A 14,728-nucleotide genomic window follows, 5' to 3' on the forward strand; every position below is an offset into this window, starting at 1 on the left:
TAAAGCAGATATTGGGCAATAGCTTAATAAAAAAGAACCCACATGATCTCACCAGCTTGGACCCTGTTGAAAAAAAAAAGACACAGAATCAATAAGCCACAATGTTGTGTTTTTGCAAGGCCTTGATTTAACTCTTGTGGTCATTTTGTTTTAGCAGCAGGGTGCGGACTGTGAGGCATCTCTGTCACTACAGGCCTGTCTGTTGGGCGTTCATTAGGAAGGTTGGACAAGGTGTCCAGGCCACCCACCCGAGCTAAGCCCCAGCAGCTGTAATTAAACAGGGGTGCAATGACAGCTGGGGAGCCAGATGTCAACAGGAACATTAGATTTCAATCAGCCAAGCCGAGTGCCACCTCTGAGGAACACAGAGGTGTAGCCACTAACCCAGCCTGCTTCCTAGTATTGTAATCCAGTGCTGTTTCATCGCTTGTTCCTGCCACTGATCTGCACACACTACAGTTGCGTTGATTATTACACTGTGATTATTGTATTAATTAATTATTGTTTATAAATAAAAAAGACACTGGCCTTTATCTAAAGCCGACTGGACTCCTCACATTAGCTAACCTACACTCACTGGCTTCCGGTAACATTTAGAATTGATTTCAAGGTCCTCCTCCTTATACAAAGCACTAACATGTCGTCAGCTTGTGACTGCAACTTGTTCCTGTTCGCGGACGACTCAGCCCTGCTGGTCTCTGACAGGAACAAGTTACAGGTTGAAAAAACCCTCAGCTCAGAACTCGGCAGAATCTGCACCTGGCTCGCTGATAACAAACTATCATTACACCTGGGTAAAACAGAGTCCATTCTCTTCGGATCAAATAACAAACTCAGCAAGACCGACAGCTTCTCAGTTACAGTGGGTGACAATATTGTCACAAGGAAAGATGAAATTACATACCTGGGTTCCATCCTAGAGGCAAATCTTTCCTGTGACAAAATGGCATCCAATGTAATCAAAAAAGTCAACCAACGAACTAGATTATTGTACCGGATCTCCTCTCTGGTAAACAAGAATACCCTGAAGACTCTGGCAGGAGCACTCATTCAAGGGTACTACGACTATGCTTGCACCTCATGGTACCAAAGCACCTCAAAGGCGCTAAAACAAAATTACAAACATCACAAAACAAACTGGTCAGACTACTGCTTGACCTTACTACTAGAACCCACCTCACCCCTGCCCACTTTGACAACCTAGGATGGCTTAGAGTAGACGACAGAGTACAGCAACTTGCAATGGGCCTGGTCTACAAGATACACTACACCACTAAGGTACCCATGTACATGTCAAAATACTTCCCAAAGGTCAGTGAATATCACGACCACAACACCAGAGGGAGCTCCACAAATCATGTTAAACCCAGATTCGGTTCAAACAAGGGACTAAACACATTTCGCAATTATGCCACAACAATGTGGAATGGCCTACCCACAGCTGTAAAGGAATGTGAATCACTACCCACCTTCAAAACCTCTCTAAAAGAGCACCTACAGGAAACTGCAATTCGAAACTGCCCCCTGTAAATGTCCAAACCCAACCCCCTCCAATGTACAGTCCCCCCCCCCCCCCCCACCCTCCTCCAATGTACAGTTTCTTCCCCCTCAAATGTATATACCCTCTTTTTAGACTCTTTTTGTATCACAAACAGTACTGTATATTTGTAGATCTGGTATGTCATAAATGTCTAGATGTAACAGTACTGTATCTGTATGTCATATATTATGATGAATTGAAAATGGGGGACCCTGATGTAAACAAGACGAAAGTCTTTCTCTGGTCTGCATCCCCTTAACAATTGTGTGTATTGAGCTGTACTGTATTGTACCCATTCTGCAATCTGTTAATACACTTTTCAATCAATCAATCAGTCAATAAATGGAACAGGACCAAGCTACATTGCAAATTCTCTAGTCAACTATGTGCCTTCTAGAACATTGCGATCATCTACTACTGGTCTATTGAAGGTTCCAAGCCACAGTCTAAGGAAAATCGGGAATGCAGCCTTTGCAAACTATGCACCTACAGTTATGGAACACACTACCTATGGGGAAGCTAGATCTCTTAATATTAAAAAAAAATAAATAAAAATAAAAAAAGCTAAAAACGTACCTCTTCACCATAGCCTTCTAATACACTCCGCTGTTGATTGTACTGTAGCACTATTTTACTCTGTCCATTCTATTGATCTATTCTAATCTACTATTTTATTGCACTGTATTATTTTACTCTGTCTATTGCTTTTTATTACAGGTTCAACACTGTCAGGTATTAAACTGTGTGGGTATCAAACAAGAAAGACTGTCAGGTTTTAAAACTGTGTAGGACCCAGGCCTAGAACTGCACCCTGAAAAAGGGAACTGCGCCCTGAGAGGGAGGTTTGCCCTGAGTGGGAGGTTCGAAGGGTCAAAGTGGGTATCAAACAGGAGGAAAGACTGTCAAGTTTTAAACTGTGGATACCAAACAGAGAAGGTAAAGACGACTTTGAACTGTTGAACAGTAATCCAGAACAATTTTATTGCACTGTGAAAGAAATTATTTTATCTTTTCTATTCTACTATTTTATTGCACTGCACTATTTTACTCTGTCTATTTTATCTTACTCTTTTATTATTATTATTATTATTATTATTGTCTATTTAAAACTGAATCAAACCATAAACAAGGTGGCCTGTTTGGATGTTAGATCCTAATGTGAAAAACTGTGATTTTATTCCGTCCTACTTTATTGGTGATAGATAATGCTGCAAGGCTGAGGAGCCAAGAACTAAACACTTTCACTGCTCTAGGCTGTAACAGTGTATGAATGATGTGACAATAAATCATTCGAATCTGAGTCATCTGACTCTCTGACAATGATTGTAAAGCTTTGATCTGGAAGGATTCACTCAGATTACATAAGTCTGTGCAGGGCATTTAACTGTGAGTGTCAGACTACTAGAACACTGACACGATCATAAACAGTCCATCAGTATAAAACAATGAGTTTGTGGACACCCAATGCTGTATGCTCTCTTTTGCAGTATATTCTTAAAGGAACATGCCAACATTATGGGATATGTGCTCACCGTCTTCCCCAGAGTCAGAGAAGAAGATAGATACCAGTTTCCTCTCTGTGCGTTCAATAGAAAGCTATCCAGCTGCAAGTTAGCCTAGCTTAGCACAAATGAATGAAAGCGGATACAGATCACTAGCCTAGCTGTTGACCAAAAATACCTCTCCCAGAGTTTTAAGCTTGCAGCTGGATAGCTTTCTACTGAACGCACAGAGAGGAAACTGGTATCCATCTTCTTGTCTGACTCTGGAGAAGACGGTAAGTGCATATCCCATAATGTTGGTGTGTTCCGTTAAATCATGCATGAATAAGACAAGGTTTTGGTCACTGACCAGGTCCCGTCAAATTGTTTTGATGTCTACTCCACATATGAGGGTGCAGGCCAGTTTCTTCCATGCCTTGAGGCCAGAGAACAGTCTGGATTTGGTCTTTCACCATCACTCAGCAGTCAGGGCCTATGTCCATCCACAGGCTTCACTGGCCACCGCTCCCATACCCTCACCCGCTATGTTTGGGCAATTATGAATATGCAGTAGTTATGAAAGTAATTCTGCCAGACATGGCACTGTCTAGCTAGATAATGTCAGTGTTGTTGTTGTTGGCAGTATGGGGGGGGGGGTCTCACAAGGACATGACCATTCCTCTCCCTTCCATTCCGATTCTGATACATATGACAGCGAAAAGAAATGACTCACGCGGTGAGATTGTGCCCATCCATTGTGTCCACTGTGTCTCACAAGATATGACTTGTGAGATGTTGCAGCCCCCTCGGCCAGTCCATATCTCATAATGATCATCATCACCATCATCATCATCATCGTGTATGTCTGTTGTGTGCGCTAATGTGTTGGATAGGTGCCATTGTAGAAGGCATGGAGTTGGGGGCCCTGTGATGGAGATATCCACTGACAGTCTCTGACCTTGTTTGACTTTTGCTCATTCCAAGAGTGACTGTAAGAATACCATTGAGACATTGTACAATGATGTCTTTAAATAATAAGGGACAACATGAGAATTCTTCTTTATTATGGCATTAATGCCCCAATCAAGGATGTTCTTTTACCAAATCAATGTGGGGTATATTCACATACTAGGGCTTAACAATCAATTGGTATTTTATCAAAATTGTATGCCAATTGCAGGAGGCTGCAATATTTGATAAATGTGAAATCTGCGAAAAGATCTGTTTGGTACAGACCCCTGCTAAAAAACACATTATGATCATTTTCATATTTCTTTCAATGAACATTAAAACAATGATGCAAAAAAAATACAATTCCCTCTAGTATCGTGAATCATATCGCAATATCTGTTAAAAGAATCACAATGTGATATTCTTTCCATATCGTTCAGCCCCCACATTTGTAGATGGGATAGAAGCTTTTGGGAACTATCCTAACTCATTGTAAATCAGAATAATACATTTGTTTTACTGTTTAAAAACAATGTAAATAAGTATTTTGCGCCACAAAAGACATTTAAATGCAATTAAAAACGTATCTAGTGTTAGTCCTTGTATCAAGAGATCAGTCAATCAACTGGAAACTGAAAACATGTCTCCATTATTTCTTCTTTCTGGCGGGGGGCGAGGCTAATCCATTTCTTTATGTTTGATTCACCAATTTGGCCCGTATCATGAAATGTCGACGAGGAAAATGGAAAGCCTTATTTGTTCTCTCAAACGGTTACTAATAATAAAACTGTTGCTGAACGATCATGTTGTATTACATAGCATTTTAATGTGTTGAAATCCCTTTTCAACAAAGCAAGTCAAGCACAATGGTGCACATAAACACATGTTAAGAGTCCACAAGGTAACTCACATGAGAGAGGGAAAGCAAAAGCAATAGACCTTTTCCACTGCAGGCATTCATAGATGGGTGGACGCAGCTATATGCAGCTATAAGTAATAATGTAGCTAATAATGTCCCATTCCATCTAGGTGTGCCAGTGAGCGCTTAAATGGAGCGGACCCAATATTAAGGTTGTTAGTTATAGCTGTGACCATCACAATGTCTGCTGTGAAAAAGGTCTATAACCAACATCAAGCATACCATAAAAAAGAAACAAACGCAAAAAAAGCATTGAGTCCACATAACATAAAAATGTATAACCATGATTAGAATGTCCATAAAACACATTACTTGTCATAATGAGTTGACCATTTCTTTTTTTCTTTTTAGTTCTTTATGATTAAACATTAATGTTCATGAATTCTCAATATTGATACAAACCAGTTTGATAGTGTTGACAGGCATGTGTTAAAATATTCTACATTTGTTTTGGTACCAATTCTAAAGTTACTAAAGCAGTAACAGCAGAATAATAACATATTGACAGCATAATGAAAATTATTATATCTGAACAAAGAAATCCAGGAAAAGGAGAATATTTGATAGTGTGGAAAAGTCTTGAGAAATGTCTTTGACTGAAATGTCAACAAAATAATCAATACAGAGGTGATCCTGTGTATGCAATAATTTATTATTATTACTATAATTTTTTAACTATAATGAAAAAAACCTCAGCAGCAACTAAAAACAAGACTACGACAGATGATTACCGTATCTTTAAATTCTCTGTGGGGAAAAAGCAGATCTCTTGACCTGTGCTTGGCTACCGTAGGCTCAGGTCCCTTGTTACCTGTACCAGCAGAGCAAGGATCAACTATAGACATATTAAAATCCAATTTACCTAATGACTTTCCTGTTGAAATGGCTCCTGATTCAATGTACTCAAAAGCAAACTCAGTTATAGACATGCTTGACAGACATTTTTTTTTGCAGCAAAAAATAATTATATTATTCGAGTTTGTGGCAATAATGAATTATTTAACAATTCTTCTTAATTTTTCACTTCGCTTTCTTTTTCCTCACCTGTGATTGTGGCACCAGTATTACACAGTTGACAAGAGATAGAGAAGTAAAATAAGTATGAGAAAGGAAAGAATGCAACATACGGCAGTCATAGATACATGTCAGTCTTTTGAAATAACAACAGACGTTTGATGGAGACACGCTTCTCTAATGCTTTGGTTTCCAGCTGCATTTTGGCAACATTAAAAACCTTCATGTACCCACACTTGGGTCTAAGGATCTAAGAAATTAAATAGCTTTATCTCAGTCTGTGATATACTGTATGTCAACAGAAGAAGCCAACAGTAAATCCCTGTTTTTTCGTAGTGGACCAGTAATGGCTACCAGGATATTTCCATGACTGTACTCATTACTCTTACCATACCCACATCATATGCTGTAGCACCAAACCCATTACAGAGGTGAGATGGTTTTGCACGGTTTAGACCAGGTCTGCCCATAGTGGGGCCAATTCCCAACATCTTTGTTGGCCCCACAAAAGGTTCCAGAATGTTGTATGAAATTGGACTTGGTCTACTTGGACTACTGGTCTTATTTTGATGCATCTTGATTATTTTTGAGTGATTTTCAGACAACCTGTTTATGACAAAGCATTATTAACAAGCACCATGACGACCTAAGAAGCTCAAGCTTTTTATTTTGAGAAATAAATGTAGGGCCCCATGGCGATAACATACTTCACATGGATACCTTAGAGGTCATATCTCCTGACAGAATTCTGGTTTGACTCGTCCGAGGCAGAGGGAAATATGAACATACTTTATCAAGCACACATTGTAAACAACTGAGCAACATTTACTGTAGGTCTAAGTGGCGTACCATAGAATAGGAGAGAGAGACAGCAAAACATAAGTATGAAGATGTGCCTCTTGCTTGCAAAGGCAAAACAATCTCTCTCTCTCCCTCTCTCTTTTCAATTTATTTTCCAATTTTTTCCAATTCTTCTTTACAAAACAAATGGTCACTGGAATTCTTTTCTTCTACTTTTTAGTTGCTGAGAGGTAGAATGAAGCATTTTCAATCAAAAGGTATGGGTTGATCTATTTATCTTATCACATAATATCATCAATATGAGTGAAAACATCACAAGTGAATATTTAACCCTCTGAATATCATGTGAAATCTGTACAAACATCTCCATTTTATTTCCACTACTGGTTGGATTTCTGTTAATCTTTTAGGTTGCATCCCAAACGTCCAACAGCAGAGTGGAGGAAAGTTTCTTTTTCTTTTTTTCTTGTTAGGATTTCACAGTACCCCTCTGAAACTACGGGACAGTGAATCCACACATCTTTAATACCGTGATTGGCGAGGCCAGTTCATTTTTCATGGTGGACATGGTCTGGAGATTGATATTCAGTTGGAGGTATCCGAATGAACACTTCCGGGTCCTTCTGTGGGCGAGGTCACCGACGAAGGCGTTGGAGCGTCTTGCCAGCCGCCGTTTGTCTGTGGAGATAAGATGAGAGAGTGAGCATAGCATGTTACAGCAGCGCTATACATAACACATGTCCATTTTAAGAACTTGCCAAGAACACAGATGTTTCGATTTAAGAATTAAAAAAAAATAAAGAAGGTATTCAGTTTAATAGTCATGTTATATACAGGGTAGGCCTAGTTCAAAATAGCAGGAGGCTGCAATACTTAATAAAGGCAAAACGTGAGTCAAAACACCATTCTAAATTAAGTATTGGGGTACTGCAGAGAAGCGCTGGAATTGTATTCTACAAAGACATCTTTGTTTGCTACAGGCCCCTGCAACATTTTAATACTTTTTTCAGTGAAAAGGAAAATGCAGAAGCAAAACTGATCATTCGATCTAATATCATGAATCATATTGCAATTGAAATATCTGTCCAAAGAATCGCAATATGATTTTCTCCTCCAAATCGTTCAGCCCTAATACAGGGTAATTGGAATTTGTATATAGCCTTCTGGATACATAGACAAACACACAAGCACTGACAAACACACATGCACACGCACACACATGGACATGCACATGCAAACGCATGCACGCACACATAGATACAGCTCCCTTCTCAGATCCATTTCACTGGAGAGGTGTGAATGCAGTGTCAGCTATAGTGCAGTTTCCCTTGAGCATGTAGGGGCTCAGTGAATTGATCAAAGGCACAATAACAGCTTTGCGGTCATTGTCGATGCTATCCTCCATTCTACAGTTCCACAGATGGAATACAACCTCTTGTCCGGCCAAACCAGCCAACTTAATTCCTGTCTGCCTCTCTCGCCTCAAGGCTAAACAGTTGCCCTTGTGACCAACACTAAAAATTGGACAAATACTGCCAACGATACTGAAAAAGGACAAGGACCCACTTGACTGTGGCAGCTACAGGCCCATAAGTCTTTGCCGAGCCGATGTCAAAGTCCTTGCTAAAGTCCTGTCCCAGACGATAGAGTATGTACTACCAGAATGAATCCATAATGATTAGACACTTTATCATTTAAAATCTTTTTATTTACGGGTGTTAAATATAATTAATTCACCTTCCAATTCACAGTCACAAGAGGTCCTTTTCCTTCCTGACACAGAAAAGGCATTTGAATGGGACCGTCTTTTATACTCTGCATTTGGATTTGGTGAGAGATTTACCGCCTGGGTTAAGCTTCTGTACACATCCCCTCTAGCCTCTGTTCATACCAATGACGTATCTTCTCCCTATTTTCAGCTACAAAGCGGGACCAGAAAGGGGGGCCCTCTCTCTCCCATACTCTTTGCCCTCACTATTAAGCTCCTCACCATAGCTATTTGTGCTGATGACATGATTTCAGGCATTATCAAGCAGGACTGGAGTAAAAGATTGACCTCTATGCTGATGATTTAATACTTTTTATATCTGAACCTGGGCTCTTCATTGCATAAAACAGTTTGGTATTGTTTCTGGTTCTAAGCTTAACACATCCTGCGCCAAAAACGTTGTACAATGTGTTTCAAGGTCATGCTAATTCTGCCATTCCACGGCGTACGACGTTATTGAGATCATATTTAATTTTTTCGCCATGGTATTCATAATTCCCTCACGGAGCCTGGTCTGATGCAGTGGGAGCCTGCACAACTCTGCAACGCTACTGCCGCCTGGTGGATGATCGGCGAGTTACAACCGGAAATGGATCTCTGGTGATCTCGGTGCACCGGGGAAATGCGTCCGGCACTCACATATTGTTGCGGGACTCTAGACACACATTGTGTATATGGATCGCTGCCATAACTCAATAATCGATATGATTTGGGCGTTTATTATTATTATACAAACCGGAAATGGATCGAGTCGATCCACGTCAAATAAGTGGGATCTTTTTCCTCCAGTCTCATCGGCGAACGGTAAGAGGACGCTGACGTCATTTTCAGCGTGAGTGTTTATTATTATTAATGCAAACTGCTCTGATCAATATATCACCCATACTACATAAAGCATTTACTGACGATCACGGAATTATAAACGACCCCCCCCCCCATTCATCCGCGCATGATCAGTCATAACGTTTAGGATCATGTACAGTTGAACATTTTAATATAGCGTGTATCGGCAACAAACGGCAGTTGATAATCTATATATGCGTTTATGCCTATAACTCACGTTCTAGGAATTACTGCAGAAAACGATAAAAACATATTTATATTCTAGACGGTATTTTCGTATGAATCTATGAATGAAAAAGTATAACGTTCCTACATCCTGAACGATAGATAATCGATGTTGAATGGGCCATAGTAATGTCAATTTAGCAATACAATTTAAAAAGTTATAGCCCTGCAAAGAAGGTGAACATCTCCATAGGCTTAGAGTGGTGGCAGAGAGTGGTATGAGACAAGCAAACTCCGTGGCAGTTAATGTGTTAATATTGGCAAGAGTGAATTGTTTCCTCTAAATGTTGCTGTTAGAGATTGTCCCCATTCTGCGCAATTCAAATTGGCTTTAAATAAATGTGAGTATCTCAGAATAATTATTACATGCAAATATGCAGATCTATATGAAAAGAACTTCATAGCTGCACTGAAGTGCACTAGACTGGACTTTGCCCACTTGTCTTCTCTCCCCTTATCTCTGACAGGGCATATTCATTCGGTGAAAATGACATTCATGGTATCCTACACCACTGGCCCCACTGTCACTATGGCCTTAGTAATTGGGTTCCTGCTTAGATCCAGTTGGAGGAAGCCTCTTGTAAACCATTGTCCCCCACAGCATTGCTTTGCTCTCCCCTAACCCCCCGTCTCAGCCATAGCCCTGTAGTTTAGTCAATCGCTGTGTATCTGGAGGCAGTATAAATGTAATTTCGGCCTACAAGCAATTCCAGTACTCTCCCCTTTGCAACAACATTCCAGTACTAAATGAGAATGCCTTTGGGATGTGGCATAGAAGGGACAATAATATGCATCTATGGTGATAAAATATGTGCCTCTTTTTCCCAATTATCCCTAAAATTCAATCTCCCTAAAACTCACCTTTTCAGATACTTTCAGGTTTTGTAATACAAAGTTTTTTATACAATTTCCACTACTTCCTCCAAATTTGCAGCTAGTGTCTTGGAGGTAAGCGTCCACAAAATAGGGGTAATTTCTATTCTGTGTGACCTTATCCCAAGCCTCGTACCCTCCCTGGCGTTTTCAGCCAGACAGCAGTGGGAGACTGACCTAAATTATGTGTTTCAGGAAGAGGAGTGGGATGAGGTTTTAGATAGAATCCATTCATCCTCCATCTGTGCCACAGCCTTATTCAACTAAAGCTCATTCATCGGATTTACTGGACTAAGGTCAAGCTGTCTAAAATTAAACCTGACATTGACCCTATGTGATAGATGCAATCAGGCCCCAGCATCACTAATGCATACCTGTTCTGCCATTGCCCCGCTTTGCTCTCCTTTTGGAAATCCATCTTTTAATTCCATTTCTAAAGCACTGAGCATAGTTATATACCCTTGTCCATTAGTTGCTCTTTGGGGCCACTCATCACACAATACACCACTCTTGAATCTCCATAAGGATGCTCTGGTATTCTCTACTCTTATTGTCAAGTGGCTCATTCTTTTAAATTGTTAGGATGCTCATTCACCCTCCCATATACAATGGATGAGAGATCGGATGAGCCGTCTGCATCTTGAAAAGATAAGTTACACAAGGATTTTATATCTGGGAGCCATTCATCTTTTCTTCTCTCTTAATGCTAAATACTCCTTTACCTCCATATATTAACCTATAGATCCATTACCATACCAAAACGAACTCCACACCAGTACCCAAGAGACCCCCTTCCAGGGTTTTCATGTATTTATTTATTTTATTTTATTCTATATTCAAATTCTTATTTATTATTATTTGTACCATATTTATTGATATGTTCTGTTCTGTACATGTTCTTTTCTTGTGTTGCTGTCAAGGTAGTCGGAGGTGGGTGGGGTTTACTAACCGGCATAATTCTTTCTTTTGTCATTCACTCTGAAAATAATACAATCTTTATTTTAAAGAATAGTCTTAAATTATTTTATTTAATTTTTTGTTTTTGATCCACTTTTTCTCCTCTTTCTCTATTTTTTTTCCCATCCCAATTTAGCCGTGCCAATTCTCCTCTCCCCTGTCTTGAACGTTGCTCGCATGTGCCCCGGCTGGCCGGTTGTAGGGAGGATAGAAGCCCATCGCATGTCCCCTCCGATACATGTGTAGGCAGCCAGTCGCATCTTTTCACCTACCAGCGCGCACTCTCATTTGGCGAGGAGTAACATGTAGGAGGCTCACACTGCCCCCGCCATTTTCCTGTCTCTGCTGTGCAGGCGCCCCAACCGACCTGTAGGAGTCGCTGTTTACGACGTCCAGATTACCACCCATCGACTTCCCACCCGCTAACTCTGCCAATTGAGTTAGTATATGACGGCCGGGCCAAGCCGGAGGCAACGCCGACAGCCGGAATTCGATACCGTGTCTTGTGCGTTGGTGACGAGCACAATGTCCGCTGCGCCACAGTCGCTTAATTTTATTTTTTATAATAAATATTCACAATAGATCTTCATAGAAAAACAACTCTCCTCCCTCTCCCCTCCAGTTTGACGCCCCAGAGAAGCAACAGTTGTGAATTGGCATGACGAACAGAAGGGGATGGTCCACAAAATACACAGACCTTTCATGCATCTCCCAAGATGGTTCATGAAAGGAAAGAATCAGTTATAGCAAATGATCACACCAGCTATTGGGGGGAAATATAATGGCTTTGTAAAATGGAGGCCTCCTCCAAATCCGGAGATAGGTTGACTAAAGACCATTAGGGACATTAATAGCAATTTCCATGCCATCAGTGAATGCTGAAAATGGGCTTTGGCACCCATTTATTTTCAAACCCTGTTATTTCACACGGAAGCCGTCTGTCATCCTATTCAGAACCGGTGAAAGAAAGAAGGAAAACATTTCAAATCTTCAGAAAAGGCAACACCCACCGCCAATTTCAAGGCTGTAATTACTGTTCAAGGATAGAGGACGAGAGCTGTGCCATATGAATGCTCTTGGACTCAGCACAGCTTTTATCAATATCAGAGCGAGAGGATATTGTTTGGCTAAATAACATAGTGCCCACAGTGCATTCGGAGCTCCTACTCAAATGTCTAAAAATGATTTCTCCAAATGAGCAAAGCAAGTATTTATTTCTGCTGAAGAATTAGCTTGGTCTTTATTTGCTTTAGTCACTTTTAGGCAAAATTATTAAATAAAGACATGTTAGCACTTAAAATAAATGTTTTTTTCTAATATTCTTTGAAATAATTCAGTATCATATTATTATAATTTCATGATGTAAAATAAAAGTATCATACTATTATAATTTCATGATGTTACTGACCAAACATTACAGAGTCACCATGACATCATAAATCACTGGTGTGTTTGTTCTTCCCTAAGTTGGAAAGATGGTAGTTTAATTTAGTCTCCAAGACTAAAGACGTGTTGCATAATGTAAAAGTGTGTGCTCATCCATCCAACGTGTCTCATGCCAATTGACCTGCTGTATCTCAAGCCCAGTTTGTCCGAGGGAAGCAACGGTTGTGATCGGAGGATCAAGAAAAGAGGGCGGGTTTGAGATAGGTCAATTGACTAACACGCATAGGACATGGGTCACCTGTTTAAAAGAACACACCAACATTTTGGGAAATTAGCGTACCGTCTTCTCCAGAGAGAGACAAGAAGATAGATACCAGTTTCCTCTGTGAGCGTTCAGTAGAAAGCTATCTGGCTGCATGTTAGCCTAGCTTAGCACAATGAATGGAAGCGGACATGACCGATTAACCTAGACATTGTCCAACTAACACCTCTCCCGAAGGCTAACCGGTCATGTCCGCTTCCATTCATTGTGCTAAGCTAGGCTAACATGCAGCCAAACAGCTTTCTACTGAACGCACAGAGAGAAAACTGTTAACAGCAGTTTAAAGGAAACTTTAAAGTGGAGCCCGTTTAGCTTTGTTACAGAGTGTTACCACCTCTCAGGAATCACAGGGTTTGGATGTACTGTAGATATCTTTTTTAGCGTTGTTGCAGGGCTTGGCTTGTCAGTGTCTCTGTGGCTGTAGACGAGTGATCTGACCAATGTGCTTGGACTGCTGGCCCAGAGCCCCTACTCATTCTGTGTATGTGACTGTCGTATTGATTCTGTCCCACGCAACCTGCCGCTGAGGATCTACGTGCTAACACAGCACATCGCCTCCAGTCAGCCCATGTGCTGCCGAGAGCCCCGGCACCACCGAGAAGACCCGACAGAACGAGCCATTATAAGGACTAACCAGGGCCCTGTTCCCCGTACCTGGTTCAACTAAGTCGATCAAGATGTCATTATCCAGATTCAGTTAACCCGATGTTTGAAGCCGGGATTTTCCTGTTCCTCGAAGGTGGATTCAGTCTCGTTAACTCAAACCAGGCTTGAGACCCAGGATAAGTGCGCGCGGCCGCTCCAGTTGAAAAGCCAGCACGTATCGATAGCAGAGATCCTGATTCTCTAGCGGCATTGATTGATTAATTGATTTAAAACTTTATTAACATATTGCAGTACGGCTCAATCGCCTCGCCGACAAGTTAAATGCGTTATCTATAGGCTAATTTTAAGTCCCTCATTACCTCAATCAATCAGATTATATTTCTTTAAACTTGCCTGCTGGATTGAATAATCAAATGAGATCTTGCTAGCGAAAATAATTAGTTAAACTGTTATACAGAATAACGATACGGCTCTCTTACCCATTGATTGATGTAAGGTCGATCTTTTACTTATCTCCACTGTGGTGTAACGGGTTCTTCTTTTGACTTTCACGCAGACGACCGGGGTTCGAAACCTAGTCTTTCCCTTCTTTTTGCGATGTAGGAATAATTCAATTTGGTGCACGTTGAGTGCTATATAAAGAATGACATCCTCAATGCATGTAGATTTATAATATTTTAACTTAAAACTAGGCTACTTTGGCGTATAATCATTAATATTATATTCCAAAAGATTATATTGGAAACACGGGGTTTCGAACACCGGTCGCCGGGTTGCCAGGATTGAGCACTACCGCTGCGCCACTGTGCCAGATGGGATAAATTCATTGTTTATACATTAATGAACAAGAGACCCGTGTTTAGAATATTCTTTATTTTGAATGAAGTTTTATCTCTTTATGCTCATTCATTAATGTGACGTCAACGGCTCATTCAATTTCTCAAATCCGTCAAACAGCGCATCTCATCAGACATCTTAATCCCAGTTACAATTAAAATAACCACATAATGTGTACATCGCACCGAGCGAGCGCCACGGTATA

General features: G+C 40.6%; 1 protein-coding gene across 4 annotated transcripts in view; it reads right to left on the reverse strand.

Annotated features, from left to right (window-relative positions):
• Window positions 1-4,160: 4,160 nt before the first annotated feature.
• LOC311239190 (pre-B-cell leukemia transcription factor 1-like) overlaps window positions 4,161-14,728 on the reverse strand; it is a 126,492-nt gene continuing 115,924 nt past the window's right edge. For all 4 annotated transcript variants that reach the window (XM_084327470.1, XM_084327468.1, XM_084327469.1 and 1 more), the window contains one exon: window positions 4,161-7,384. Coding sequence is in view for 2 of the 4 variants with exons in the window: in XM_084327468.1 (XP_084183594.1) it covers window positions 7,292-7,384 (93 nt within the window). In the remaining 2 variants the exon portion in view is untranslated. The remainder of the gene's footprint in view (window positions 7,385-14,728) is intronic.

This window comes from Notolepis coatsorum, assembly GCF_963971535.1.
Source record: "Notolepis coatsorum genome assembly, chromosome: 13".
NCBI classification, from domain to species: domain Eukaryota; kingdom Metazoa; phylum Chordata; class Actinopteri; order Aulopiformes; family Paralepididae; genus Notolepis; species Notolepis coatsorum.